Source organism: Mixophyes fleayi, chromosome 1 (assembly GCF_038048845.1).
Source record: "Mixophyes fleayi isolate aMixFle1 chromosome 1, aMixFle1.hap1, whole genome shotgun sequence".
In the NCBI taxonomy this organism is placed as follows: domain Eukaryota; kingdom Metazoa; phylum Chordata; class Amphibia; order Anura; family Limnodynastidae; genus Mixophyes; species Mixophyes fleayi.
The window spans coordinates 381,586,322-381,613,838 of NC_134402.1; the positions used below are offsets into that span (position 1 = coordinate 381,586,322).

General features: G+C 44.4%; 1 protein-coding gene across 4 annotated transcripts in view; it reads right to left on the reverse strand.

Annotated features, from left to right (window-relative positions):
* YTHDC2 (YTH N6-methyladenosine RNA binding protein C2) overlaps nucleotides 1-27,517 on the reverse strand; it is a 100,098-nt gene that overhangs the window by 22,715 nt on the left and 49,866 nt on the right. For all 4 annotated transcript variants that reach the window (XM_075179678.1, XM_075179670.1, XM_075179686.1 and 1 more), the window contains exons 15-24: nucleotides 27,108-27,204; nucleotides 11,542-11,629; nucleotides 11,374-11,454; nucleotides 6,093-6,175; nucleotides 4,088-4,193; nucleotides 3,807-3,926; nucleotides 2,606-2,878; nucleotides 2,350-2,476; nucleotides 2,066-2,271; nucleotides 981-1,176 (exon numbers count right to left, since the gene is read on the reverse strand). In XM_075179678.1, coding sequence (XP_075035779.1) covers nucleotides 981-1,176; nucleotides 2,066-2,271; nucleotides 2,350-2,476; nucleotides 2,606-2,878; nucleotides 3,807-3,926; nucleotides 4,088-4,193; nucleotides 6,093-6,175; nucleotides 11,374-11,454; nucleotides 11,542-11,629; nucleotides 27,108-27,204 — 1,377 coding nt within the window. The remainder of the gene's footprint in view (nucleotides 1-980; nucleotides 1,177-2,065; nucleotides 2,272-2,349; nucleotides 2,477-2,605; nucleotides 2,879-3,806; nucleotides 3,927-4,087; nucleotides 4,194-6,092; nucleotides 6,176-11,373; nucleotides 11,455-11,541; nucleotides 11,630-27,107; nucleotides 27,205-27,517) is intronic.

The window sequence follows — 27,517 nt, forward strand, 5'->3', positions numbered from 1 at the left end:
AGTAAAGCAGTATTTTGCATTGTTTTTTGTACAGTGGCCATTTACATCTCTGGTATCACTCCCGGGCGAAAATCCCAAAGCCAAAAAAAGCACTTAAACGCAATTTAAAAAACATTGTACACATGTACTTGATTTTTGCATTGATTTCTTTCTGTGCCGATTTTATCAGTGTTGCTCTTAGTCCAGAGGTTGTGTGCATGCTACTAGTAGATGAGAAAATAGTAATAATTAGTAATAGAAAATATTATTGACCAGCCTACTACACTTGACTGTTAAGCCATATGCTTAAACATACAAAAAAAAATCCATACTGAATAACAATAGCCTATATTTTGGTTTGGCTGTACAAGGAGAGATCCTTACACACACTAATCAATTATCTTCCCAAGTGTGGGTTGGGCCAGGCTGCAACCCACAGGCTATCCATGCCCAAACACACTCACTCTTGGTCCCCTGCTTATCTTCTACATACAATCCTTTCAAAACACTTCATTTCTATATGTCCTATAAAGCTTTACTGTACAAAATAAATCATTGGCCACAATTTTCAGTACAATTTAAAAACTGTGATTGGCTATAATAATGGTCAGTCCAGCAGTGCAAGAAAGTCTAACAATGGGTTTTTGCGGTACCCTCCATTTCTGATAACTTGGTACTGCAATGAACCAGTGCAGTACACTATTGGCAACTGGGCAGTACATGTTTCTTCTATTGGAATAGATGGTAATTTTCCGGACTGGTATATGTAGTTTATATGCCAGTGTGCTGCAGTGGTTTTAAGAATTTTCCTTTTGGCCCTGAAAATATGGCTATTTGTGGAAACCTCTCCAACCCTTATTTTTCATTTGTTTTGCCATAATTATGATATAACAAACTACAATTCTTTCCAACTTTTTTTCCATACAATTATACTTCACACCATGCAAAACCTGGGTCACATTCATGAATCAATAAGAAGAAAACCATGATGAATTCCATACCTCGGAAGTTAGAGGACTCCTGTAGAGCATGACTGGGTAGTCTGGCCGGTCCTGAGAAGAGCACTATTGTGACAGGTGTAACCACCGAGCAGCACCTAATATTAGCAATTCTATGTGCTCGAGTCATCTCGTCATAGATCAGCCAGTCTGTGACCAGTGCTTGGATAGCGGCAGCTTGCCCATTCTCAGGGGGGATCTGCCCAGATAAAAACAAATGAAATATATTCATATTTACTCATGGTATGATATATACACAGATAAATCCTACTAATTATTCTATTCTACAGTTCCCTGGAAGGGGCAGTAAGCTACCTAAAGAGGCATCAGAACATTCTCCTATGCTGTCTGGATAGCAGGATTTTCTACATTAACAGTAAGGCAAGTAAGCCTACATTTTTACTAAAGATATCATTACATATATATTACATAGCAATAGTTTGGAATACATTTAGTTCCCATTATGTGTACTTAGTACTTAAAGTGTTCTCCTACACTCTGGTTTGTATTTTCTTATAAGCCAGCCGTGTATAACTTTCCATACATATAATGAATTAGAATGTGCAGATCTGCAGATCAAAATTTGGCCCAGAATCAAACCCATTAATCCATAAGTGTTTTTAAATAGCCAGGTTCCTACCAGCATTATTTGAATGGAGGTAAGAGCCACTGATAAGGTAAGGTTCTGCTTGATTGTGAGTGTAGGTATCTATCTGTATAAGATCAACTAGTCGTGGTACATGGGCATTCATAATTTGATTAAATTGTGCATTAAGAAATGTTTGTTATTTTAGATTTTCCATAACAATTTTGAAGAGTTTACAATACATATACTCAGTGGTCACTTTATTTGGTAGATCTTAGTAGTACTGATTAGGCCTCACAACAGCCTGATTTAGTGACATGGATAAACTAATGTGCAGGAAACATTCTTTAGAGATTCTGGAGCACATTGATATGATAGCATCACACAGTTAGAGGACTCCTGTAAGACAGTGCTGGGTAGTCTGGCTGGTCCTGAGAAGAGCACTATTGTCACAGGTGTAACCAGCATAATCAACTTGCACCCTTTTCATGATTGACTTTACCTTTTTAAACTGTGGTTGGCTCAGGACTGAAGAAGGATGGAAACGTACACGTTTTTCCTTTGGACTGGTGAGAACCATATTCTCTCTGTCCGCGTGTATCAAGTTTGGATACATGCCAGCAACTAGAGCAGCTTTCACTACAGCCCAATTCTCAGAGTTTGTATTCACATCTCTTATGTCTCCACCTCCACGAGCCCTAACAAACCCTACAGAGAAACAAACAGGCAAACACTCAATGTGGTGAAATCGGTATCTTTATCATTACACAGTGCCAAGATACATACCTGAAGCCCTGAGTTGGCCGAGAAGCTGTGTTCTCATTCCAATGATAATTTCCATTGTTGCCTGAGAAAGAAAATTTTTCTCGCAGAATGCTCTTTCCCAGCCATCACTTCGAGCCTTCTGCCAAGCCTGCAATATAGGTGCAAAAGGATCACTTCTATTACAAAGTTATATTATATATAACACATGTATTGTGATATGACATACACAAAAGACAACAATAAGAACATACTTTTCAGGATGATTATAATTCCTTACCTGGAATGCCCTGAGTAAAGCCATGTGATCACTAAACGTTCCCGCTGTGAATCGCTTTCTACACAACATGGCTGCACGCTTTTGGGAGGCCTGAGTTGGTAAGACAAAGGGATCTCGATATGCTAAAGTGCAGGCTATGGTTAGGATAGGGTCTAAGCACTTCAAAACAACAGCACACAGCACCATTTTGCCAAGGTGAGGTTCTACTGGCAAGTCAGCTAAATGGTAACCAAGTTCTGTCAGATCCTCCCAGGTGTCCATGGCGTCGATTGTCTGTAAACACAAAGCACCTCTGACACTTAGCACAGACAGACACAAATTAGTATTTATAAAGGGGTTAAACCAGTTCTTTCTAGGTCATTCAAATCCTGCTATGGCTAAAGGTTCTACATATTCGGGCTTTGCCCATTTTCTTTTTTAATTTCTATTAATTTAATGTATAGATAGGATGTGTACAGAAAGTAGCAGACACTGGCAAACATGATAAAGGCAAAGTGGTTCTCAACTTTCCCACAAGCCTTTGTTTTGACCTGCCCTGCGACCATATCCATCTATGGCCCTTCATTGACTGTCAGTTTGGACAGTCAATCACAATACGAAATAGACAACACAGTAGAAAAATGTGGGCTAGAAAAAATTAGCTAGAAGTCAGAAAAATCGCCACTCTTTCGAAAAAAAGGGCTGGGAGCACTGCGCATTGGGTGTAACTGCGAAAACCAGGGTGAGGTCACAGTTCTCACCAATAACATGGAATAAGGGCTGAACGGATTTAATCCTCTGCATTCCTATTTAGGTATTGGTGGAGGAGGATGCTATGTGCGTACTATGGGGGCAGTATATAATATGAAGGGAGGTTGTCCAAAAACTAGTCAACCCCTCTAAGTCTTCTACATAACTATAATGATAAGAAGTTAATCTTTGGTATCATTAAAAAAAAAATATCTCAGTTTCTCAGTGACATTATGCATTGTTAAAACTTTAAATAGGATCCTAAATAAGATAACAGACTGTATAAAGTGTTTGCTTGTTTGCAAGCTTGCAGGTAAACAAAGACAAGTTATATGCGTTTACATAGAATAAAATTTTAGTATAAAGAGTAAACTGAAAATTAATTATTTTTTGTCTTCCCCCAACCCCTCATTTGCAGGATTCCTGCAGAGTACTAATTAAAATAAAACCAGTTACCTGCTCTACTGCTTACCTTCAGCATCTGTACCGCATTTCGAACAATTAAGGCTGGCGGGGGTTCTGGGGCCTTCATTAGAAAATCCGCAATAGGGCAGTTTATTGGTGCTAACAATTTTGTATGCAAGCAGAGTTCCTGTGTATACAAAGAGAAACAAATTACTCTACAATGGCAGAAATATATTTTGATGCTTGTGTATGTAGCTTTGCAATCCAAAAAAAGAATACTGGAGATCAATGTAGGGACTTCTTTATGAGACATAATCTATTCACTGCCAATGGAAGGTTAACCCTTACATGTAGAGGCATTCGTAGTAGTTCCGGGGTCTGAAACTCCAACATATTCTGAAAACGCAGCCTGCTGAACAGACGGAAACAGACGCCAGGTCTGCAGCGACCAGCCCTGCAAAGCATCAACAGACAAATCTGATCAGAGCATGTACCACCAATCTCATTTTTACAAGGTGAAGGATGAATGACTATGCAATAAAACTGCAGTCAATACTGATAAAGTAGATAGGATTGTAATGCTATACATTACAAGCAAAATCTATAATTCTGAAGGATTTGCTTACATTCAGAATACAGCACACCCTTGGGTGTAAAAGTGTCGGTGAATTTCTATGTATTCTCAGATGCATGAATGAAACAAAAGCGAATGGCGTCACACAGTGTTACATAGCTCTCATATTCAGTCAGTTACTGCACTTGAATACAGCCTGGAAAACGTCTGCAGTAGTTTTATGGTTTTAACCCTTTAATTATTAGGAGTGTTTTGTAGGTTAACGACCAGACCAATATCAGCATTTTTACTAGGTGCGGTTTAGAGGAGAACATCATTTATCTTTTTTAAGCTACCCAAATAAATTTTATTTACCATTTCATAAAAGATAGGAATATCTTTTGGCAGCAATTTTAAATAGTATTAATATTTACACAGTACTAGAGACAATACTAGGCATAGTAAAAAAGTAGAGTCTCATGTTTGTATTCATGTTATTTCATGTAACCCTTCTCAAAGTATGTCTCTAGACATGTTTATTTTGATACCCAATATGTGCTGATGTTTATTACAAAAGTTACAATATTTAAAAGTGAATATGTTTTTTCCCCCATTTCCAACTTTTGTTTTACTTTTATATTCCATTAGATAGAGTATATCATAATAGATAGACTTTGGATGACACTGCAAATATATCATTTATTCAGCAAGTTAATAATGGTTCACGGATCTCTTTATGAAGAGCTGAGACTCTGCAGTATACGACCACCACTTGCAGTCCCTCTAAATACTCTGTGGTTAGCAATATAATGCAGTTCTGCCCAGAATACATCTATGGCGGGCAGGAATCAACAGATTAATAAGATAATACTGAGAAGACTACAAAACCCCTTATAACTGATGTTGTTATATTTGATAAAGCAAGTTTAAATGTTTAAAAAATGACCTGGCTTCACAATGGACTACGAAAAAAAGGATTTTTGAACTTGTCAAATCCATTTCTCAGATTCCATCTGGGAACACCATGTTCCCACCGCGCATTGGTTACGTTTCTGAATGTTGTTTGGAGTATGAGTTTTCTGTTGCCCCTTGTGTGCTTCAGTTTACCCTATCCTTTGGGGCTTTGTAAGCCATAAACTGCAGACTCTCTTGGATGAGAAGAGAAATTATGTATTACATTTGACTTGGGTTAAATAAGTACTTTGCTCTGAACACATTTTTATAATGAAAACCCAATAAATACAAAATGTGATTTAGAATTTCATCTTTCTATATATTTACTATATACCCACATGAGTTCTGCTATAGACATAGTCAGGCAGCGAAGCCAAGCGGCAAGCTGGTTCTTTCACAACTGCCGTCACAGACACAGGCAGCCACTGCTCTCGGAACTCTCCCTCATACGCTGCACACTGGTATATGTATATGTTATAAACCATATATCTATGTGCAGGAGCCCAGCAAAACTGGCTGGTCACTATTATATACACCCTTCACAAATATATTTGCAGGCTTACTCAATACACTTACATATTAACAGGCTTACTCAATACACTTACATATTATATACCACACAGGGAAAGTATGAGCAGAGCGTTAAAAATACAAAATGTGATTTAGAATTTCATCTTTCTATATATTTTACAACATTGTGCAATTTTGTTCTAGAATAGAGGTGCCATTCGGCCATTAGTCTATGTGTACCCATTCAGATGTTTATTATACCACACATATATGGCTCAGTATATTCCTTAAACATATTGTGAATTAGAGTACAAAGTGAACATTAAAAAAAATTACCTTCCTTTCCTTTGAATTGCACTGGCTTTAGAAATCCAAACCATTTTAAGCATAGTAACATGGTTCAGAGCATCAAAAGATTTCTACAAAAGAAATGAAAAAAAAAACAAGCAACTGCATCACAAACGGTTTTATTTTTGTCTGCATATTATTATGTGATTTAATCTACCTATTCTTGTCTGAAGTTAGTGCACACACATTATTGTAAGTGTTCTTAAAATGTTTAGGACACTAAGACAATACAAAAAAAAGTTGTGAGTGTGAGTAGTCAGTGAACCACAAATATAAAATTAATGTTTTGAATGAATGTTTCCCTGTGCTTTATTGACTTGGATTGCCATCTTTATAGGTTTCGTGGGTCTCTACAAAATCCTGCACAGCACTTGGAGAACTTCCCTGCTCTACTCACCCAAGGTGTAAACCATAACCTATCAGCTCATTTGTGATAATACAGCGACCTATTGTTTCATGAACAGAGTAAAACTGAAAAAAAACATTGTTGTTTCAGCCAGTGGCATTTATGCAAGAAAATAGGATTTTTGTACTCACCGTAAAATCCCTTTCTCTTAGTACACTGGTGGACACTGCGAAACATTAAGGTATAGTAGGTGGTCCTGGAGTCAATGGGTGTAACTCCATCCCAACCCTGCCCCTCCCATATGAAGACACTCCTCAATTATTTTTTAATAACAAAGCCCAAAAGAGGGCCTAACTATGTCAACCAGAACAAAAAAACAGGCAACCAGAATACAACAGAGCAAGGGTGGGTGCGCAGTGTCCCCCAATGGACAAAGGGATTTTACGGTGAGTACAACAATCCTATTTTCTCTGTTGCCCGATTGTGGACACTGCGAAACATTGGGGACATTCCAAAGCTGTCCCTAAGGGAGGGATTGCTCTGAAACGGCTAAACGCAAAACCTTGCAATCAAAGCTAGCATCCGGAGATGCAAAGCCCTGCTATCTATAGAATTGCACAAAATCTGCATAGATGACCACATAGCAGCCCAGCACACCTTTTCAGCCAGGAAGCACCAACAAGCCCTGGTCAAATGAGCAGTCAAGCCCCCTGGCACTGGCCTAGCCAATTGAACATAGGCCATTCTTATAGTGGAAGTGATCTATCTAGCCAAATACAGCTGAGAAGCCGGCCAACCCCGCTTCTGCACATCATACAGCACAAACAAATCAGTGGTTTTGGGAAAACAGGAGACCACTTTTGTGACAAAAAAGGGCTTAGTGTGAAGCACAGCCAGGTCCGGATGAAACACCAGAAAGGGGGGAGCACAACATAACGCCCCCAACTCAGTAACTTGGCTCACTGAAGAAACAGCCAGTAAGAAAAGACTACCTGTCAGGTGAAGTAATGAAGATCCGCCAACTCCAAAGGTTCAAATGGCTCCTTAAGAAGGGCCCGGAGTACAAAATTAAGGTCCCATGGCTCAATTGGGTGTACAAAGGGGGGTTGAGCATGAAGAACCCCTGCAGGATGGTCTTAACATCTCGTCGACCAGCCAACTTGTGCTGGAAGAAGACTGACAGTGCTGAGACCTGCAGCTTCAAGGAGGATAAGCACAGACTTTTGTCAAGTCCAGCCTGAAGGAAGGAAAACAACCTGGAAAGGTTCAATCGAGAAGTGTGGAAATGTAGCCCCTCACACATATGCCTTCCACACCCGATAGTAATTTCCAGCAAAAGAAGGTTTCCTGACCTTGATCATGGTTTTCACGATCGAGCTGACTTAACGGGTGGCCACGAAGAGGTCCTTGCACAAGGTCGGGATGGAGAGGCAGCCGGAAGGGAGGACCTATGGCCATCCTCAGAAGGTACGAGTACCATGCCAAACAGGGCCAGTCTGGAGCCACTAGTATAGCCGCCACTTGTTCTCTCTTCATTTTCTTGAACATCTGCGGAAGCATGGGAAGCGGGGGAATGTGGTGCAGCAGATGATAGCACCATGCAATCATCATGGCATTGACAAACCTTTCGGCAGGATCCCTGAACTTCAAGGTTTCAGATTAGAGGAACCTTGAAGTTCAGCAGGGACGTTGTGAGATCTATTATCTAGCTGACCACAGCGCTGAACCAAGGTCGAACACGTCCCTGAAAAGGGACCAATCTCCTGGATGGACTGTTGCCACTGAGATAATAGGCCTGGGATGAAGAGTGCCGATATCACCGGACGTTCTGCCGAAACATAATAATGGACGTCTCCTTCATGGCCATGGACCCTCAGAGAGATCTAATGACTGCTCCCCAGCCTGACAAACTGGCGTCTGTGCTCACCAATGTCCACTCCCATACCTGGAGGGAACGACCCAAAGTGAGATGTGACCGATCCAGCAAACATGTGAGGGACTGGCGCACTGTTGCATACAATATGATGATCTGCTTGTCCAGATGAAGAGAAGATTTCAACCATTTCCGCCTAGAACATCCGTGAGTGGAATTATGCAAAGGGAACTGCCTCGAACACAGAGACCATGGTGCCCAACAACTTTATGCAGCGAACAGACACTTCCAGTCTTGTCAAGAGGGTTATGGTGTTGGACCGGATAGAGAGGACCTTATCCTCCGGGAGAAACACTAAATGGCGCTTGGTGTCGAAGTCGAGGCCCAAAAAGTGCATCCTATGAGCTGGTGTTAAGGAGGACTTTGGCAGGTTGATGATCCAACCATTTGCTTCCAGGAAGGAAATTGTGAAATGAAGCAGACGGATCAGGATTGGATAGGATGGAGCCTTCAACAGTAAGTCGTCCAAGTGTCAACTGTTACCCCCTGGGAGCGGAGAAGACCCGCCATGACCACTATCACCTTCATGAAAACCATTGGGGCAGTAGCCAGGCCAAAGAGTAACATCCTGAATTAGTAATGGGCGTCGTGGACAGCAAACCGGAGGAGACACTGATGCCCCTGCCATATGGGAACACGGGGGTAAGCATCTTTTATATCCAAGGAACTCTCCCGGTTTCATGCCTGCGATGACGGACCACAGTGACTACATCCTGAAGCAAAGGACTCAAACCCGTTTAGTATGGGCCGGAAGGTGCCATCTGGCTTTGGAACAAGAAAGACATTGAAGTAAAACCCCAAATCCCATTGAATGATTCCAAATGTTTCTGGATGGACTCCTGGGGGTAGATGAAAGTGCCGATTTTTTCCAACTTGCCGCTATTCAGAGACCCTGTAGTGAAAATTTAAAGCGGAAATAGCTTTAAAGGCACTGTTTTGCCTTTAAGGCCATTGCTGATTTAAATTTTCACTGCAAACTCGCCAAATAGCGGCAAGTTAGAAAAAAACAGCACTTAATACATTTACCAGCCAGAGTGCTTTGCACAGAAGGCCGCAAGCTGGAAGGCCCCCTTGGTGAAGAATCAGCGAAGTGTGAAATGGAGCAGATCGATAATATATCCCTGAGTGACAAACCCTCGAAATTAGTCATCGGGGGATGATTCCAACCATGGCTCCTGAAACCAAAGGAGACGGGCTCCCACCACATTTTTGCCGCTGGAACTCCAGTCATGCTTTAGCAGACTCTAGCGGCCTTGGGATCCCAGGAGTGGGAAGCCTGCTGCCCTGAAGGAAACCACCCCTAGTGGAAGCAGACTGTCTCCTTGCCGGAGGCCCCCCCGAGATCTAGTGAAGGAGAGAAAGGACCAAAATCTTGGATAATTAGGTCTGGCTTGGTTAACTGGCAAAAGAGGGCTTTTCTGCTCCAGTGGCCTTCTGGATAAGCTGATCTACTTGGGATCCAAAGAGGGTTACTTCATCAAAGGGTAATACCTCATTGGTCGGCTTGGAATCAGCATCCACGGACCAAGAGCAAAGCAATAAGGATCGCCTTGACGCTATAACAAGCGCTGAGAGCTTGAATGCGACAGAGATGGCATCCAAGGATACCTCACCCAGAAATTCAGACGGCTCTATAATTTGATCTGCCAGTACAAGTAACTCAGCTCGTGGGATGTCGTCACGCACCCTTTACTAACTGTTCGGCCAATGACTAGGCTGTAGACATGCAAGCTCTGAAAATTCTATCTGCAGCCTCTTGAAGAGGGAGAACCTAGCTGAATCTGAGATATATGGGTCCGCAAAACCTTAAGTCTGGCAAACTATTAAAAGCAGGTAATCCATGCCCTGGGTGGTGGATGAATACTCCACGCTACCTGAGTCCTCCTCCCTGGAGTCCCTTGGTAATTTGCCTTCTTCATCTGAAGAGAAATCAAAAGTGGACTCTAATGCCTGAGCCGCCTGTGGAACATGACGTTTACTCGTCATCCTATGGGGTGTGCTAAGGAGGCACTCCAGTGAGGAAGAGGCCTTAGCTAAACCCTGGGCAGACAGTGACAGATTGCGCTAATGCAGACTCCGCTTGGGACACACCACAATTGGGGGGTATGAAACTGAGAGCTTGGACTGTGTGGTGAAGAAATAGAGTTGGAACAATCATCTACCTCACAGTGAGACATTACCCACATGAGTTCTGCTATAGACATAGTCAGGCAGCGAAGCCAAGCGGCAAGCTGGTTCTTTCACAACTGCCGTCACAGACACAGGCAGCCACTGCTCTCTGAAATCTCCCTCATACGCTGCACACTGGTATATGTATATGTTATAAACCATATATCTATGTGCAGGAGCCCAGCAAAACTGGCTGGTCACTATTATATACACCCTTCACAAATATATTTGCAGGCTTACTCAATACACTTACATATTATATACCACACAGGGAAAGTATGAGCAGAGCGTTAAAAACCTGACCTGTAAGGAGGAGTACAGCAGGAGAGAGACCGATATACGGTGTCTTGTAAATGGCGTCTTCGCCAAGGAAGCATGCCAAGAGGAAAGGGGGAGGGAGAGACCGTCCCTTCCAATCATCATCACAACGGAACAGGAAGTCTGTGGCCAGCAGACTCCATTCCCCCCCCCCCCCCCCCCTCGAGGGAGCGCAGCCATAGCTGTGCTCTCCATTTTAATGAAGATTATGCTATGACTGCTATTTTTATCCCCCCTCTAGTACCGGGCTGTGCTCATTGTCTAGCGCCTATCACTAGATCTGCTGTGGTCGTGGTAGTCAGCACTGTTACAGAATAACATGTTTGGATAACAGTGTTTGTGGTGTATAAACCAGTAGGCCATTGTGATCTGTTATAAGAATACAACGATATACCTTTAATAAAAGCTGAAATATCAAACGTCCATGAATGTATTTTACTGCAAAATATAACCCATTTCTATACATCTAGTGCAACAAATATATGTTTCCATACAAAGTTTACCTCCTTCACTTTGCCAGAGTCAATGACAAACACAACATCATTTACTGTGATACTGGTTTCTGCAATGTTTGTGGAAAGTATCTGCAAAACAAATGAATGTTATCACTCATTCATCCTCTCCTATCTAAATCCCAAGAAGATTTATAGTTCATAAAGTTCTGCACTTACAATTTTTCGAATACCAGCTGGAGGAGTCTTCAGGACCTTTTTCTGGTCTGCTGTTTGCATGTTTGAGTGCAGCATGAATACCTGATACCTTTCAGAAAATAAGAAAGAGGAAAGAGTTACATATTGCAATATAAATTATATTTATTCATTTATATCCTTTCTGGATACCTACACAGATAGCAGGAGCTACGAGTCTTAGAGCAAAAAAGGGGCCCTTATTTTAAAGATACAGGATATATTTAAACATCATTCAAAAACTCATAATACTACATTTCAAACAAGGATGGATTTTTTTACATTAATAGAGGAGTGTAGTCTCGTGCACAAGACCATTGTGGTTCAGGATATACTACAGGTGTTGTAAAGAACACTTCCACCTGGCTAATTACCAGGTCTGAAAGTAAACTTGGTGCAATGAAAAGTTGTCGACACACCTGTTTATATGGTGGATACTGTTTCACCAATCATGCTTATTATTTGTGCACAATAACAATATTGTAATTAAAAGTACATTAAAATATTTAAAAAACTGTATGAATTCATGTAATCTGAAAGTTCCAAATTTTTTGGGCCAGCACTAGGCCACAAGTGAGACTTTAATGTTTGCAAAACAGAGATGCAATTTCCACACAACTGCTATATAAAAAAATCCTTATTTAGGATTGGTAGGGAATCTTGTCTAAAAGACATCTTATGCTGTCCCTGATATTAACTTGTTATTTCTCATTATTATATTGTGCACATATGGCTTGCATGTCATTTGTATAGCTTATTAATACACTGATTTTGTTGGAGTGACATGACATGCTGGTTTGAGGATGCATTTACTGTTAGTTCCTGGTCTGTTCCTTTATTTCAAGAGTCTCACCTTACCTGCTGCTGACATTAGAGACTCTAGCCAGGCCAACCTGTGGCTCTCCAGGTTTTGTGGAACTACAATGCTTGGTGCTTGTAGTTACACAACACCTGAAGAGCCACAGGTTGGCCAGGTCTGCTCTAAAAGAAAGTAGTCCCTTGATAACCATGGAGGGGGCAGAATTGGTCAATACTTGAATAAGGATGCTGCCGCAGACCTGAGGCGCTATCCCAGATAGTGCGGGGCAGGTACTCTCATGCTGCTATGGCCCCCATAACTTAGAGGGAATTGGCTACTACTGCACCAAGCTCAGAAAAGCTTCCGGATACACCTGGCCTAAGAATACAGCTGAGAAACATAGCTGTCTCTGATATCTTATGTTGGATACACCCAGACAATTTTGTAGGTCTCCCTCTCAAATAAGCAGCCTGTCTAACAGATTAGCTGGCCTGGGGACACTGGAGTAGAGATGGATATTTTAAAATGCGTCAGGTAACTGCCTACCAGAGCAAATGTTCTGCCACTTTTCAGACTGAAATGCCCATTGCAATTATATAAAAGAGGTGAGAAAACACCTTAATTGTGAAAGGGATAGAGTGACTGAGAGGGAACAATCTGAAACAGACTATTCAAGCCTTGCAGGAGGTGAGGAGTAACCCCTCCTCCTTTACTCTTTAATATCTCACAATTCAATCTGCAAAATAAAAAGTTAAAGCAACAATGTCTGTATCAGAGAGCTCCCTGAGGAAAAAGACCATGGAGAGCTGAAACAGACACAGTACATTGATTCTTCAATACCATCCTGGGGCACTCTGGTAGAGAGATTAAGATGAATATGGTACACAGAGCTCTCGAATCCAAAAGTACAAACCCTACCAGGACCAGGTAGGTCATGTACCGGTGAGGGTACACTTTTCACTTTATGGTTAAATAGGATGGCCACTCCCCTACCTTACACACACCCCCTTCATTTATTCTCTCACCTAAATCTTCCACATATGGATGTCCCAGATTGTCTCTCCATTTCTGAATTTAGTAGCTTCCCTTAACATTAGTGATGCCGCAAGTGCAGCAAGATTGGACTCTCCTTATTGACTGGACTCTAGAGACAGACCGTCCCCTGTGCATCCGACTTGCCAGACAGAGTACTGTCGAGCTCACCTTTAACTTCTACCCAAGACTGTGTCCGAACTATAGCCAATGCTATATGCCAATCACTACTAGTCCCATGAGTACTTTTCCTTTTATTTTTCACCAATTTTAGAGTCTTGAACGCAAATTGGTAATACCACATTAGACCTATATTTCCATATCCTTTTCGTGGGGACTACCTAGCAAATGTAAATGTACCTTTTAAAATATGGTAAAATAAGGCAGTTATCTGCTGGCCAATAGTTCCTTGATATAACCCCTAGATCCTAGATTCTCATAATATACACTATTTCTGACAAGGTTATTTGTATCTGTACCCTGATAATGTACACAGTGTTGTATTAAGCTGGAATGTCTTCCCTTTCAGAGACACATGTCCAAGTTTTACACAGAAATAAGAGGATTTATGTACTTACGTTAAATCCGTTTCTCTGATTCCGTCTGGGGGACACTGCTTACCATGGGTTGTGGAGGGGAGCACTGGAGTTGGCACCTAGCTAGTTAATCTTTAGCACTGCTGACAGACCCCTCCCCTCTAAAATCCCCCTGCCTCTTCCTCTTCCTGTCAGTTAATTAAAAAGCCCCAAGGAGAAAAGGCCAATCAACCAAGAGCACACAGAGGGAAAGCAGAAGGGTGGGATCGCAGTGTCCCCCAGATGGAATCAGAGAAACGGATTTAATGTAAGTACATAAATCCTCTTTTCTCTTTTATCCAGTCTGGGGGACACTGCTTACCATCTAAAGCAGCCCCCTAAGGGTGGGACCGCTCTGAAAGCCCCGCTCGTAGAGCACTACGAGCGAAATTTGCATCCGTGGTTGCAAATACATTAAATTGATAGAATTTGGTAAATGTGTGGACAGAAGACCAGGTGGCTGCCCTGCAAAGCTGGTCGGCAGAAGCCCCATTTCTCGCTGCCCACGACGCCCCTACCGATCTGGTGGAATGAGCCGTAAGTCTCTCCGGCACAGGACGGTTAGCCCTTATGTAAGCCTGCTTAATGGTTGCCGTAATCCATCTCGCAATGGACTGTTTTGAGGCTGGCCAACCTCTTTTGTTAGAATCATAAAGAAAAAACAGAGAATCGGTACGTCTAATCTGAGAAGTTCTTTTGACATAAATACAGAGAGCCCTAACCACATCTAACTTTTCCATAGACTGCTGATCAGAATGAGAAGTTGATGAAAGGACCGGAACCACAATTTCCTGATTCAAATGGAAAGCCGACAATACTTTTGGAACAAAGGGAGTGTTCTCAATACCGCTCTGTCCTCGTGAAAAAACAGATACGGTTCCCGGCAAGACAGAGCTCCCAATTTCGACACCCTACCTGCCGATGCAATTGCCAAAAGAAAGACGACCTTCCAGGTCAAACACCTAATACCTGCCACATGTAATGGCTCAAGAGGAGGCCCTTTAAGCATATCCAGTACCAGGATAAGATCCCATGGTGCTGTGGGCGGAACATAGGGAGGCTGAATATGCAAGAGTCCCTGAAGAAAGGTCTTGACGTCTGGCAAATCCGCTAACTTCAGGTGAAAAAAGACTGAAAGAGTTGATACCTAAACTCTTAAGGAACCTAAACGGAGCCCTGCTTCCAGCCCATCCTGAAGAAAAGCCAATAAGCGAGGGAGGCGAAAAGAAGACTTGTGACAGGACTTATTTTCGCACCATCTGATATAGGCTCGCCAAATACGATGATAGATGCGAGCCGAAACCGGCTTTCGAGCTCGCAGCATAGTGTTCACTAGACTGGGGGAGAAACCCATAGCCCTCCAGAGGCTGGCTTCAACAGCCTTGTCGTTAAACTGAGCCGAGGTAAATTCTGGTGACGAAAGGGACCTTGAAGAAGAAGGTCGTCTCGTGACGGAAGACGATATCCTTGTCCTTCCGCCATGGAGATTATATCCACGTACCACACTCGACGCGGCCATGAGGGAGCTATTAGAATTACCGGCAGACCGCCTTTCCTCACTCGTCTGAGCATGCGAGGAAGCATGGGAATCGGGGGAAACAGGTATCCCAACCTGAATTCCCATGACATAGTCAATACATCCACCGCTACCGCTAAGGGGTCTCTTGCCCTTGCGCAAAACCTGTGAACTTTTTTGTTGTGTCTGGAGCCATGAGATCTATATCCGGAAGACCCCATCTCTGAACTAGAGACTGAAATACTTCCGGATGTAGTGACCACTCCCCCGGCATCATTGGATTTCGACTTAGGTAATTGGCCTCCCAGTTCTTTATTCCTGGTATGAATACTGCCGAAATTGCTGGAACATACTGTTCTGCCCAAGCAAAAATCTGAGCTGCAATTCGCATTGCAGCTGCACTCCTGGTTCCTCCCTGCCTGTTGACATATGCCACAGCCGTGGCATTGTCGAAATGAACTCTGACTGGGTGGCCCTGAAGGAGGGTCTGGGCCCCCCGAAGAGCTAAAAGAATTGCCTTCAACTCCAACGTGTTTATTGATAAGGCTGATTCCTGAACAGACCAAAGTCCCTGGAGCCAGAGGTGCAGGATTACCGCCCCCCAACCTCTCAGGCTAGGGTCTGTTGTGGCTATGATCCATGACCATGGAGCGAAAGACCTGGCCACTGACATGTGATCCTGATTCAGCCACCACTGGAGCGATCCTCTCGCCCCCATAGACAGCGAGATCCTCTGGAGAGCCAAACGTAGGTGGGATCCTGACCATTTTGTTAACAGATCCCACTGGAAGCATCGAGAATGAGCCCGACCGAAGGGGATCGTTTCGAAGGAGGCCACCATCTTCCCAAGCAGCCGCATGCACAAATGAATTGAGGGATTGGGAGAGGACAAGACCGGAGTTGTTATAGTCCAGATTGAACTGATCTTCTCCGTAGGCAGGAACACCTTCTGCCGACTGGTATCCATGATGAGCCCTAGGATGCGTTGACACGGAACCACCTGGGATTTCTTTACGTTTATCAGCCACCCATGGCTCTCGAGAACCGCTATGGTGAGTGATAAGCGCTGACGTAAGCAAATCTCTGAGGAGGATTTGATGAGTAGATCGTCTAAATAAGGAACGACCTGAACTCCCTTTAGGTGAAGACACACTGCCATCACCGACATGATCTTCGTGAAGACCCTTGGAGCTGTGGAGAGGCGGAAGGGAAGAGCCCGAAACTGATAGTGGGAGTTCCCCACTGTGAACCTCAGGAGAGACTGATGATTGCTCCAAATGGGAACGTGGAGGTATGAGTCTTTTATATCTATGGACGCCATAAACTCATCCTTCTCTAGGCCGTTTATCACTGACCTCAGGGACTCCATTCGAAATTTGTCCACTCGTAAGTGCACATTGAGGCTCTTTAGGTTTAAAATGGGTCGAAAGGACCCGTCCGGCTTCTTGATCAGAAAAAGATTTGAATAAAAACCTTTCCTTTTCTGGTTGTCTGGGATCCTGCAAATGACTATTTGCGAAAGAAGAGGTGTGACACAGGCCTGCATTGCCGGGGTAGCGGGGTTACAAAGAAGCGATGTGGTATTGGCCCCAGCAGATCTATCATGTACCCTCTTGATATAATGCCACGAATCCAAGGGTCTTGGGATGACACTGCCCACTGTTCCTGAAAAAGACAGACTTGCCCCCACCGGCGCCACCTCTTGGAGAATAGAGTGGCAGTCAGGACGCAGGCTTCTCCTGAGTCTTGGAGGCCTGGCGCCTAGCTGCAAACGAGGACCTGCCTCTGACAGACGAGCCTCAAGAATTCGGTTGTCTACCTTTAAACGACTGTCCCCTGGGCAAAGAGGTTCCCCAAAAGGACTGACGAAAGGAGCTTAACCGTGGGGCCCGACCTCTACCGGAGAGTACCGGCAAAGAGGTGCTTTTGCCCCCCCGTTGCCTGTGAAATCATATTATCTAAATCCGGGCCGAACAGACCTGCTGCTGAAAAAGGAATGGATTCCATGGATTTCTTTGATTCTGAATCCCCTTCCCAGGATTTCAGCCATAACGTTCTTCTAGCTGAAACTGACGCAGCCTGAATAGAGGAGGACACAGATGCTGTGCTCTGAGCCGCCTCATAAATGTACCCCGATGCCTCTTTCAAATGTAAAGCTAGGGTAATCAATTCTGAGTCCTGTAAGGCCTCTGCCAAGCTGAAGCAAAAGTGAGTCTAAAGGAAGAACCCGCTGCTACAAATAAGAGGATTTATGTACTTACGTTAAATCCGTTTCTCTGATTCCGTCTGGGGGACACTGCTTACCATGGGTTGTGGAGGGGAGCTTGGAAGTTGGCACCTAACTAGTTAAACTTTAGTACTGCTGACAGACCCCTCCCCTCTACAATCCCCCTGCCTCTTCCTGTTCAGTTAGTTTTAAAAAGCCCAAGGATAAAAAGGGCAGTCAAACAAGAGCACACAGAAGAAAAACAGAAGGGAGGGATCGCAGTGTCCCCCAGATGGAATCTGAGAAACGGATTTAACGTAAGTACATAAATCCTCTTTTCTCTTTCATCCGGTCTGGGGGACACTGCTTACCATGGGGACGTTCTAAAGCAGCCCCCTAAGGGTGGGACTACTCTGAAAATCCCGCTCGTAAAGCACTACGAGCGAAATCTGCATCAGCTGATGCAAAAACATTAAACTGATAAAATTTTGTAAAGGTGTGGACAGAGGACCAGATGACTGCCCTGCAAAGCTGGTCTGCAGAAACTCCATTCCTTGCTGCCCACGAAGCCCCTACCGATCTGGTGGAATGGGCTGCAAGTCTCTCCGGCACAGGACGGTTAGCCTTTATATATGCTTGTCTGATGGTAGACGTAATCCATCTTGCGATGGATTGTTTTGAGGCTGGCCAGCCTCTCTTATTAGCATCATAAAGGACAAACAGAGAGTCAGTGCGTCTAATCTGGGAAGTTCTTTTGACATAAATGTGGAGAGCCCTAACAACATCTAACTTATCCATAGATTATTTATCTGAATGAGAAGAAGATGAGAAAACCGGAACTACAATTTCCTGGTTAAAATGGAAAGCCGACACTACTTTAGGGACAAAAGAAGGAAGGGTCCTTAACACCGCTCTGTCCTCGTGGAAAACCAAATAAGGTTCTCGACAGGACAAGGCTCCTAATTCAGAAACCCTACGAGCTGATGCAATAGCCAAAAGAAAGAGGACCTTCCAGGTTAACCACTTTAAATCTGACTCGCTTAAAGGCTCAAATGGAGGCCCCTTGAGCATATCCAGTACCATGTTGAGATCCCATGGAGCTGTAGGAGGTACATAAGGAGGCTGTATGTGCAAGACTCCCTGGAGAAAAGTTCTAATATCTGGCAAATCAGCTAATTTCATATGAAAAAATACTGAAAGTGCCGATACCTGTACCTTTAGGGAACCTAATCCGAGACCTGCTTCCAGGCCCTCCTGAAGAAAAGCTAACAAGCGAGGAATACGAAAAGCGGACGAATTGCATGTCCTGTTTTCGCACCACCTAATGTAGGCCTTCCAAATCCTGTGATAGATGCGAGATGAAACAGGTTTCCTAGCTAACATCATAGTGTTAACTACACTGGAAGAAAAACCTCTAGACCTCCAGAGGCTGGCTTCAACAGCCATGCCGTTAAACTGAGCTGAGGTAAACTCTGGTGCTGGAATGGACCCTGCAGAAGAAGGTCGTCTCGATACGGAAGGTGGATTCCTGGTCCTTCCGCCATAGACAATATGTCTGCGTACCACACTCGGCGCGGCCAAGAGGGAGCTACTAGTATTACTGGCGGACCGCCCTGCTTTACTCGTTTGAGGACGCGAGGAAGCATGGGAATTGGAGGACACAGGTATCCCATCCTGAACTCCCATGACATAGTCATGACATCCACTGCCACCGCTAGGGGATCTCTTGCCCTTGCGCAAAACCTTGGAACTTTCCTGTTGTGCCTGGAGGCCATGAGATCTATGTCCGGAAGACCCCACTTCTGAACCAGGGAATGGAAGACCTCCGGGTGGAGTGACCACTCCCCCGGCGTCATCTGGATTCGACTTAGATAGTCCGCCTCCCAGTTTTCTATTCCTGGAATGAAGACTGCTGATATTGCCGGAACATATTGCTCTGCCCAAACTAAGATTTGAGCTGCAATATCCATGGCAGCTGCACTCCTGGTTCCTCCTTGCCTGTTGACATATGCCACGGCCGTGGCATTGTCGGACTGAATTCTGACCGGGTGGCCCTGAAGAAGGGACTGTGCTCCCCTGAGGGCCAAGAGAATGGCCTTCAATTCTAATACATTTATTGATAGGGCTGATTCCTGAACCGACCAACGTCCTTGGAGTCGGAGGTGCAGGATTACCGCCCCCCAACCTTTTAGGCTGGCGTCCGTCGTGGCTATGATCCACGACCATAAAGCGAAGGATCTGCCCACTTTCAGGTGATCCTAAAACAGCCACCACTGAAGAGATTCTCTCGCCCTCGGAGATAGGGAGATCTTCTGAAGTTCCAGGTGTAGGTGTGATCCTGACCACTTCGACAATAGATCCCACTGGAAACATCGAGAATGGGCTTGACCGAAGGGAATGGTCTCGAAGGAGGCCACCATCTTTCCGAGTAGCCTCATGCATAAATGCATTGAGGGGCTGGAGGAAGACAAAACCTGAGTAGTTACAGTCTGAATAGAGCTGATCTTCTCTACTGGGAGAAACACTCTTTGTTTGCTGGTGTCCATGATGAGTCCCAGGAAAACCATACGCTGACACCGAACCATCTGGGATTTCTTTGAATTTATTAGCCAACCGTGGCCCTCGAGGACCGCCTGGGTGAGGGATAAGTGATGAAGCAGGCAATTCTCTGAGGAAGCCTTGATGAGTAGGTCGTTCAAATAAGGAACGACCTGAACTCCCTGCAGGTGAAGACATGCTGCCATTATTGACATAATCTTCGTGAAGACCCTTGGCGCTGTTGAGAGGCTGAAGGGGAGGGCCCGAAACTGGTAGTGGAATGATCCCACCGAGAATCTGAGAAGGGACTGATGGTGGATCCAAATGGGAACGTGGAGGTAGGCGTCCTTTATATCTATGTACGCCATATACTGATCCTTCTCTAGGCCGTTTATCACTGACCTCAGAGATTCCATCCGAAATCTGTCCACCCTTAAGTGAACATTGAGGCCCTTTAAGTTTAGGATGGGACGAAAGGAGCCGTCCGGCTTCTTGACTAGGAACAGGTTGGAATAGAAACCCCGACCTTTCTGGCAATCTGGAACTCTGCAGATGACCTTCTGAAGCAGAAGAGAGGCAACACAATCCTGTATAGCCTGTCTTCTTAATGGATCTCGGGGTAGCGGGGTCTGGAAGTAACGCTGTGGAGCCGGGCCCAACAGGTCTATCCTGTACCCTTCTGAAATAATTCCCCGGATCCAAGGATCTTGGGAAGACGCTGCCCACTGTTCCCAAAACAGAGACAGACGTCCCCCCACTGGCACCCCCTGTGGTACAGGGTGGTCATCAGGACGCAGGCTTCTCCTGGGTCTTGGAGGCCTGGCGCTTAGATGCAAACGGGAATCTCCCCCTAGTAGAGGAGCCTCGAGAATTAGATTGTCTGCCTCTAAAAGACTGTCCCCTATGAGAGGAGGTCCCCCGAAAGGGCTGACGGAAAGAGCTGCCCCGTGGGTTGCGGCTCCTGTAAGAATATAATGGCAAGGAAGTGCTTTTGCCCCCCGTTGCCTGTGAAATAAGGGTATCTAATTCCGGGCCAAACAAACCTGCTGCAGAAAACGGAATAGTTTCAACGGACCTTTTTGATTCCGCATCACCTTCCCAGGATTTCAGCCATAGCGTCCTTCTTGCTGAAATAGAGGCCGCCTGAATGGAAGAGGAAACCGCCGCTGAGTTCTGGGCTGCCTCATAAAGGTACCCCGAAGCCTCCTTCAAATGCAGAGCTAGGGGAAGAAGTTTGGAGTCCTGTAAGGCCTCTGCCAGCTGGTCTGCGCATGCTTCCATGGCTCTAGCCACCCAAGCTGAGGCAAATGTAGGTCTGAAAGAAGAACCCGCGGCCGCAAAAATGGATTTAAGCTGGGATTCAACCTTGCGGTCATTGGCGTCCGGAAGGGACGCTGAACCAGGAGCTGGGAGTAAGGTATGCTTTGCCAAGCGGGCAATAGGGATATCTACCTTGGGAATAGTCTCCCAGCGAACCACCTCTTCCTCCTGTAATGGATACAGGGAGGAGAACCTCCTAGGAATAGAAAACCTTCTTTCAGGCTGCTTCCATGCCCCTTCAGCAATAACCCTAAGCTCAGCAGAAGGGGGAAAATGGCTGGCCTTTCTCTTAACCTTCTTGAAGAGACTTCTGTCTCTGGGGGTAAGATCCTCCGGCTCTGGGAGGTCCAACGCCTGTCTAACCGCTAAAACCAAATCCTTAACAAATTGGCTTTTGGGATTGTCTTCCTGTTCCAATAGGTGTAATTGGTCAGGATCCGAATAAATTTCCCCCTCTTCCTCAGAGCCTGATAGGACCATAAGGGGATTTACTGATCTAGGTCTCTTTCTTTTAGCAGGCGGGGTATTAGGGGAATCAAGCAACTGGTTAAGCTTGTTCAAACCTTTTAAAAAAGCTGTAGACCATGCCGATTCTGTAAGAACAGGGGCTGGGTCAGGCTGTAATGAGGAAGGTCCCGGCAAACCCGATCCACTCGAACCTGAGGAAGCTGGGAGGTCTGACTGTGGGTTAGCATTATTAGCCACCGAAGTTGCTACAGTAGTTAGCAACTGATTTGACTGAAAAACCATCTGAGCTAAGGAGGAAACGGACTGTGTCAGGGAGGTCACCCAGGCCGGTTCCTCCGTCGGTGGGGCTGAAACCTGCTGGGTATGCGCAGTGGGAACCCCTGCTTCGCATGCAGAGCAGAGCACTAACGGGTCCTTCTGGCCACAAGGTAATTTTACATGACACTTTGAGCATGTGAAGTATTTTGCCATGGGGCCCTTTCCCTTATCTGTCATTCTTGTAAAGGAAGGTACACCAAACACACAGACTAAATTATAAATCTAGCTGAGTAAACAGAGAGAGATGAGAGAGGGAGAGAGAAAGAAATGTATGGAAGAACAAATATAAAAAACAAGTAATCAACTGATCTTTATATAAAAGTTGAACTTGTAATAGTTAAACACCACAAAGTATTTAAGCTAGTAGGAGACTATAATGTAAATCCTACTAGCCCAGTTATTAAAACATTAGAGAAGTGTTTAATTAAAGGTGATACTTAGCCCATAGGCCACAAAAGGGGAGAAGTCTAACAGCAGTCCTGTGCTTTCTCCCTCAGCTCTGTTCACTCTCCCGGGCTTGTCTTGGCGCCAGAAGCCTGGGAAAGACCATCTCTCTCTCTGGAAGGAGGGGGGGAACTCTATGCTCTAGCTCCCCCCTCTCCAAATTGCTGATGCAAAAATAAAAAGTTTTTTCTGGAAACGTGGCAGAGTAGTGGAGACAGATGGTCTCCGCAGTGAAGATACCTGACACCCCCCTCCTCTGTATGAGGGGGGGAATCTTGGTATGGTCCCCTTCACTCCTCTCCCTTCAGCCAAGTGAGTGATTCCAAGATGGCCGCCGGCGTTCTCAGTATCCGACAACCGGCGCTCTATGCCTGTAATGGCAGCGCCGGTTATTGGGGAGGCTGGAGGAGTGCAGCGGTCCCTGAGACCGCTTGTCACTCCTCAATCAGGCACCCTTCTCTTCTTCTCCAGTCCCTGTCAGTGAGAGCCGCTGGCTCTCATCTGACAGGGGAATGCCTGCGCTGCCCTGCTGTGAGTGTGTTCTCTATAGTAGAACACACTCCAGCGCTGCCACCTGTGAAAAAAGTAAAAAATCAAATAAAAGAAAATATTTTTTTTTTAAATTTACACGAAGTACTAAAAACACTGCCCCAACTCCAGGACACCTAAAAAAAACTGGAAGAGGCAGGGGGATTGTAGAGGGGAGGGGTCTGTCAGCAGTACTAAAGTTTAACTAGTTAGGTGCCAACTCCCAAGCTCCCCTCCACAACCCATGGTAAGCAGTGTCCCCCAGACCGGATGAAAGAGAAATAGATTTTAACTGGGATTCCACTCTGCGGTCAGTGGTATCTTTCAGAGTTGCTGAGCCCGGGGATGGAAGGAGAGTGTGTCGGGCCAAACGGGCTACTGGAGTATCTACTTTCGGAATTTCCTCCCAGCGAACAACGTCCTCCTCCTGTAATGGATACAGGGAAGAGAACCTCTTTGGAACAGAGAACTTTTTATCAGGCTGTTTCCAGGCTCCCTCTGCAATATCTTTGAATTCTACAGAAGGGGGAAACCGAATAACCTTCCTTTTGGCCTTCTTAAAGAGACTTCTGTCTCTAGGACTAGGATCCTCCATTTCTGGGAGGTCCAACGCCTGCCTCACCGCTAAAACCAAATCATCATTAAACTGATATTTAGTGTTTTCTTCTTGTTCCAAGGGTTGAACCTGGTCAGAATCCAAATTTGATTCTCTTTCCTCTTCTGAAAATCCCTCAGAATCTGAAAGGACCACGAGAGGATTAGCGGATCTAAGCTGCTTTCTTTTAACTGGGGGCAGGTTTGGGGATTCAAGTAACTGGTTAAGTCTGTCCAAACCCTTTATAAATGCTGAGGACCATACAGGTTCTGTGGGTACAGGTGGCTGGTCCGTAAGAAAGGAGGAAGGTCCTGCTATAGCCGTTTCAGTAGAAACCGTGGCAGCAGGGAGCACCACAGGTGTAATAGCATTATTAGTCACAGAGGCTGCCACACTAGATAACAATTGAGTAGATTGGGAGATCATCTGTGCTAAGGAGGAAACCGTCTGTGTCAGGGAAGCCACCCAGGCCGGTTCCTCCGTCAGTGGGGCTGGAAGGAGCTGGGTTTGCGCAGAGGGGACCTCTTCTTCACAGACTGAGCAGAGCGCCAACGGGTCTTTCTGCCCACGTGGTAATTTAACTTTACATCTGGAACATGTAAAATATTTAGCCATAGGGCCTTTTCCCTTTTCTGACATTTTAAAAGGAAAAGTACACCAAACACACTTAGATAAAGATATTTTGAGAGAGACAGAGTAAACAACAAGTAACCAACTAATCTGTAATAAAAGTTGTACTTGTATGTGTGTAACAAATAAAAAGATATATGTGCAAGTAAGAAAATACAATAATCCTTACTAGCCTCCCTCTTGTAACCACAAAATACAGTTTGTAAATGGTTAAAGAAAGGTTTTTGGTACTTAGCCAAAAGGGCCCCACAGGGGAGAAGTCCAACAGCAGTGTCCTGGTGTCTGCTCCCTCCAAGATAAGTTCCTTCCCGGGCTTCTCTTGGCGCCAGAAGACCCGACTGTACCACTTGTGCTGCAGAGCAGGGAAACTCTGTGATAGTCACCCCTCTGCAGCTTTCTGTCTCTCCTCTATTTTTTTTTTTTTTTAAAAAGAAACTTATCCTTATTTCTGGCAGAGTTATGGAGACTCCTTGAAGACGTCTCCTGCAGCGTTAAATACCCCGATGCCCCCTCCTATTTTCCTGAGGGGGGATCTTGGTATGGCCCCCGACTCTCCTCCTTCTGTGCACCTCCGCGGACGAATGATGTCATCTTGGCCGCTGGCGAGGGAATCCGATAAGCGGCGCTCTATGCCTATAATGGCAGCGCCGGTTATCGTTGGAGCCTGCAAGGATGACAGCGGTCCGGGAGACCGCTTGTCACTCTGTACTGTGACCGCTAATGCTCAGCCATTGAGAGCAGTCTGCTCCCTCTGACAGAGTCCGGTCACCGCTGCCCAGTTTCTGTGAGTGTGCTCTCTATATATAAAACACACTCCCAGCTCTGCCCTAACCTAACTCTATGTCTAAAAATAAAGAAAAATTAAAGTTATTAAAAATAAAATAAAATAAATCACTAGCTGTTTCTAAACAAGTCCAACTCCTTTGGGCACCTAGAAAAAACGGACAGGAAGAGGAAGAGGCAGGGGGATTGTAGAGGGGAAGGGTCTGTCAGCAGTGCTAAAGATTAACTAGCTAGGTACCAACTCCCGTGCTCTCCTCCACAACCCATGGTAAGAAGTGTCCCCCAGACTGGATGAAAGAGAAATAGAATTTTACAGCAGATTAAAGCCACCAAGGTCAGGGCCCACTGTGTCAATTATGAGGAAATGTTCCCCCCAAAAGACCTACATTTTCCCCCCCCCACCCCCCCGCTTATTCAATAACTTGTAATCCTGCCTTTCCTCTGGCAATGTCCAAAAGGTCCTTCGACTATGGATGGTTTTGGACAATCTACGAATACTGCATGAATGATACGGGTTGGGACTTCCCTTAAAGTCCTCAAGTCTCACCTAGACAATGCCAACTAGAGCAATTTACAATATTGTCAGATGAGGTATTTCTTGGGACTCCCTTGAGGATGACACATTTGCCTATAAGCCTTCTTTATGAATCATTTTGAACAGGTTTGGGAAGGGTGCACCAAATCACTGACATTATCTCTGTGTGTTTAGAAGTGGAGGATTTACATGTGCACCTAAACAATAGGAAAGGATATTTATCTTCTCTCCTAACTCCCAAGTCACCTGCAAATTCCAGGAGGCTGGTTTTAAGATCTTAGTGACATGGTATAAGGTTCTGACAGGTTACTATACAGGGATAAATGTTGGCTTGAATCCGATTGGTCGCCATTGGTAAGATCTCCACATTTACTTTTTAGAAGGTTTACATTTACCCCAAAATCTATCCCCCAGCTTCTCTGATGCACTGGAGGTGTGAAAATGAGAGGGGCACTGCTCTCTATGGGTAAAACATGATTAGGATTTTGAGTCTCTGATGTCCTGCTTGTAGTTGAGTTGATCTTTTATGTATATCACCATAACAACTTTTAAATGGGCCAGTAAAAGCCATCTAGTTAAGGAGTTCAATATCCATCATCAACATCCCCACTACAGTAAAACAATGGGCAACTCTGGTCAATTATATAATGCAGATGAAGGATCCTGCTCTCCCTTATGGAGGACATCAGGCACTTTTAACTTCTTGGTTTCTCTGGTTCGAAAACAAGCAATCATCATCCTTATGTGTAATGCTTAGATGCTCCAAATTATTAAACTGCCCCCTGCCTCAATTTTTTAACCCTTGGGTTTGTGTACAAGGGTTAAACAATTTGGGTTTGGGGTTTTTAACCCTTGAAGTTTTTTCCCACTTGATATTATTCTTCATGTTTTTGTTGATGGGTTGATGCTGCAACAGTCTAGAAGATCACTTCAGGGTGGCTTTCTTGGACCTCCAGTGTCTATTCTTGTTTCACTCTTCCTTGCTCTTCCAGTTTCTCCTCACCATTAACCTCAACCTTTTATTCTCTTTTATTATTCTTTTTTCTTCTTCCCTCTTTCTTCTTTCCTCTCCCCCAATCAGTTTAGGCCTACCTTATTAATTCAACTGTAGAACCATAGCGACCATAGATAGCTAAAGTCTTACATTATATACTGTAAATATGTGTTTTCTCATATATTCATGTATCTGTATAGCTTTATATTATAAATAAAGATTAGAAAAAATGACGAGTATATGAAAATCATACTTGAAAATGTTATTCACCTGTGAGCATTATCAGCAAATCTCTGGTCATCATACAAGATGCGATCTCTTAATCCTACAATTTCATCGTACCCCGGGAGAAATATCAGTACAGCCCCTTAGGAAACAAATAATAAACAGCATGTTGAATACATAAACATTATACACTTCTTTATTTAGATGTGTACGGGCAGTTCTAATCTCAAATGAATATATCCTCCACTGCCCGCAGATTGACGCAGATGGAGTAGTGTTTGCTGCAGTAAACAGTGCACCACAACTAAGGATTAAGTGAATCAATTGCAAAAATCATTATGTGTCACTGTGTGATTTACACAGTGACACTAACATTACTCCATCTATCCAGAGGCGACATTAAAATGTAATATAGGTTTCATTATCAATTATAAGAGCTCTTTCAAATACACATT